The 1,042-nt window shown below is 43.0% G+C and overlaps 1 protein-coding gene across 1 annotated transcript; it reads right to left on the bottom strand.

The window, feature by feature from the left end:
- Window positions 1-20: 20 nt before the first annotated feature.
- LOC109470503 (alkaline serine exoprotease A-like) lies at window positions 21-775 on the bottom strand (the record flags this gene model as incomplete). The annotated part of the gene is made up of 2 exons (XM_019769464.1): window positions 21-159; window positions 565-775. Coding segments are annotated over 2 exons (350 nt in total), but the record flags the coding sequence as incomplete, so codon positions are not given.
- Window positions 776-1,042: the final 267 nt, after the last annotated feature.

Here is a 1,042-nt window from a genome sequence, read left to right as displayed (position 1 = left end):
CCCCTGAAGTGATAACTTACCAAACTTGGGCTGGCGGTTGAACCGTCCGTCCAGTGGCAGGTCCTGTTGATCAATCCTGTCTAGATGCCAGGGGACCGCTGACTGCTTTTCAAACACCTGGTCTTCTTCAATGTACTCCACGTCCGGCATGGTTCTCATCTAGTTGTAAATACGGGGAAAAGATGACAACTTGAAGATGGCGGATGTACAGAAGGATGCCACTTAGTACAGTTGGGACATTTATTTGACGTGTTTTTAGGCGTTTTTTATCGGACTTTCTTTTTGTACTGATTCCTTTTTTACGACAGCTAATGACATATTGCATACATACATGTACTATTTTTCAGCCTTCAAAAGATCAATAAGCTAGTGCATGGAGGTCACTTCTACCCCCATGGCTAGTGCAAAAGCGTGACATGTCGTTCAGATCATGATACATGTATCTGATTCCTTGGTAAGGTAACATCATGTGTAAAGCCATGCCGGAAGGAAACATTGAAGATATTCCTAGCAAGTTTTTAGCAAACTTTTCGGGGTTTAGAATGTCAGAAATATTTTACTCACGATCGACACGTCGCTAGGCGTCATTTCTGCGACGAATCCCTTGAGGATGTTCATGTTCATGTCTACGGGTTCCATGTGAAACATGTCGATGACGTCAGGGTGGCCGCGCCTGCGCCCCTCGCTCTGTGCCGTGAAGACCGTGGATCTGTACTTCCCCATGACGTGTTGGACCGCGTCACTGCCTGACGTATCCTTCATGACGACGATGTATCTGCGAGTGAAAAAAATAACATTTTTAAAAAATATTTTAGACAAGTCAGAGTTTCAAAACCAAAAGTTTAACTGCGGTACCGTAAGAAGCCAATATCTAATTTCTAGGTCTCATCAAGACCTACTCACCTACCAAAAACAAGTCAATCCATTTAAGCCTTCTCAAGTTTACAGATACTTTCCAAGCAGAGGTTTGGGTTTTGGGGGAATTTTTAGCGTGTTTTTAGGCTTTTTTATCAGGGTTTCTCTTTTGCACTGAATTTTTTTT

This window comes from Branchiostoma belcheri, unplaced genomic scaffold (genome assembly GCF_001625305.1).
Source record: "Branchiostoma belcheri isolate BF01 breed outbred unplaced genomic scaffold, Haploidv18h27 scaffold2271, whole genome shotgun sequence".
Classification (NCBI taxonomy): Eukaryota; Metazoa; Chordata; class Leptocardii; order Amphioxiformes; family Branchiostomatidae; genus Branchiostoma; species Branchiostoma belcheri.
The sequence above is the reverse complement of the archived record's forward strand: the minus strand, read 5'-3'. Positions and strand labels throughout refer to the sequence as shown.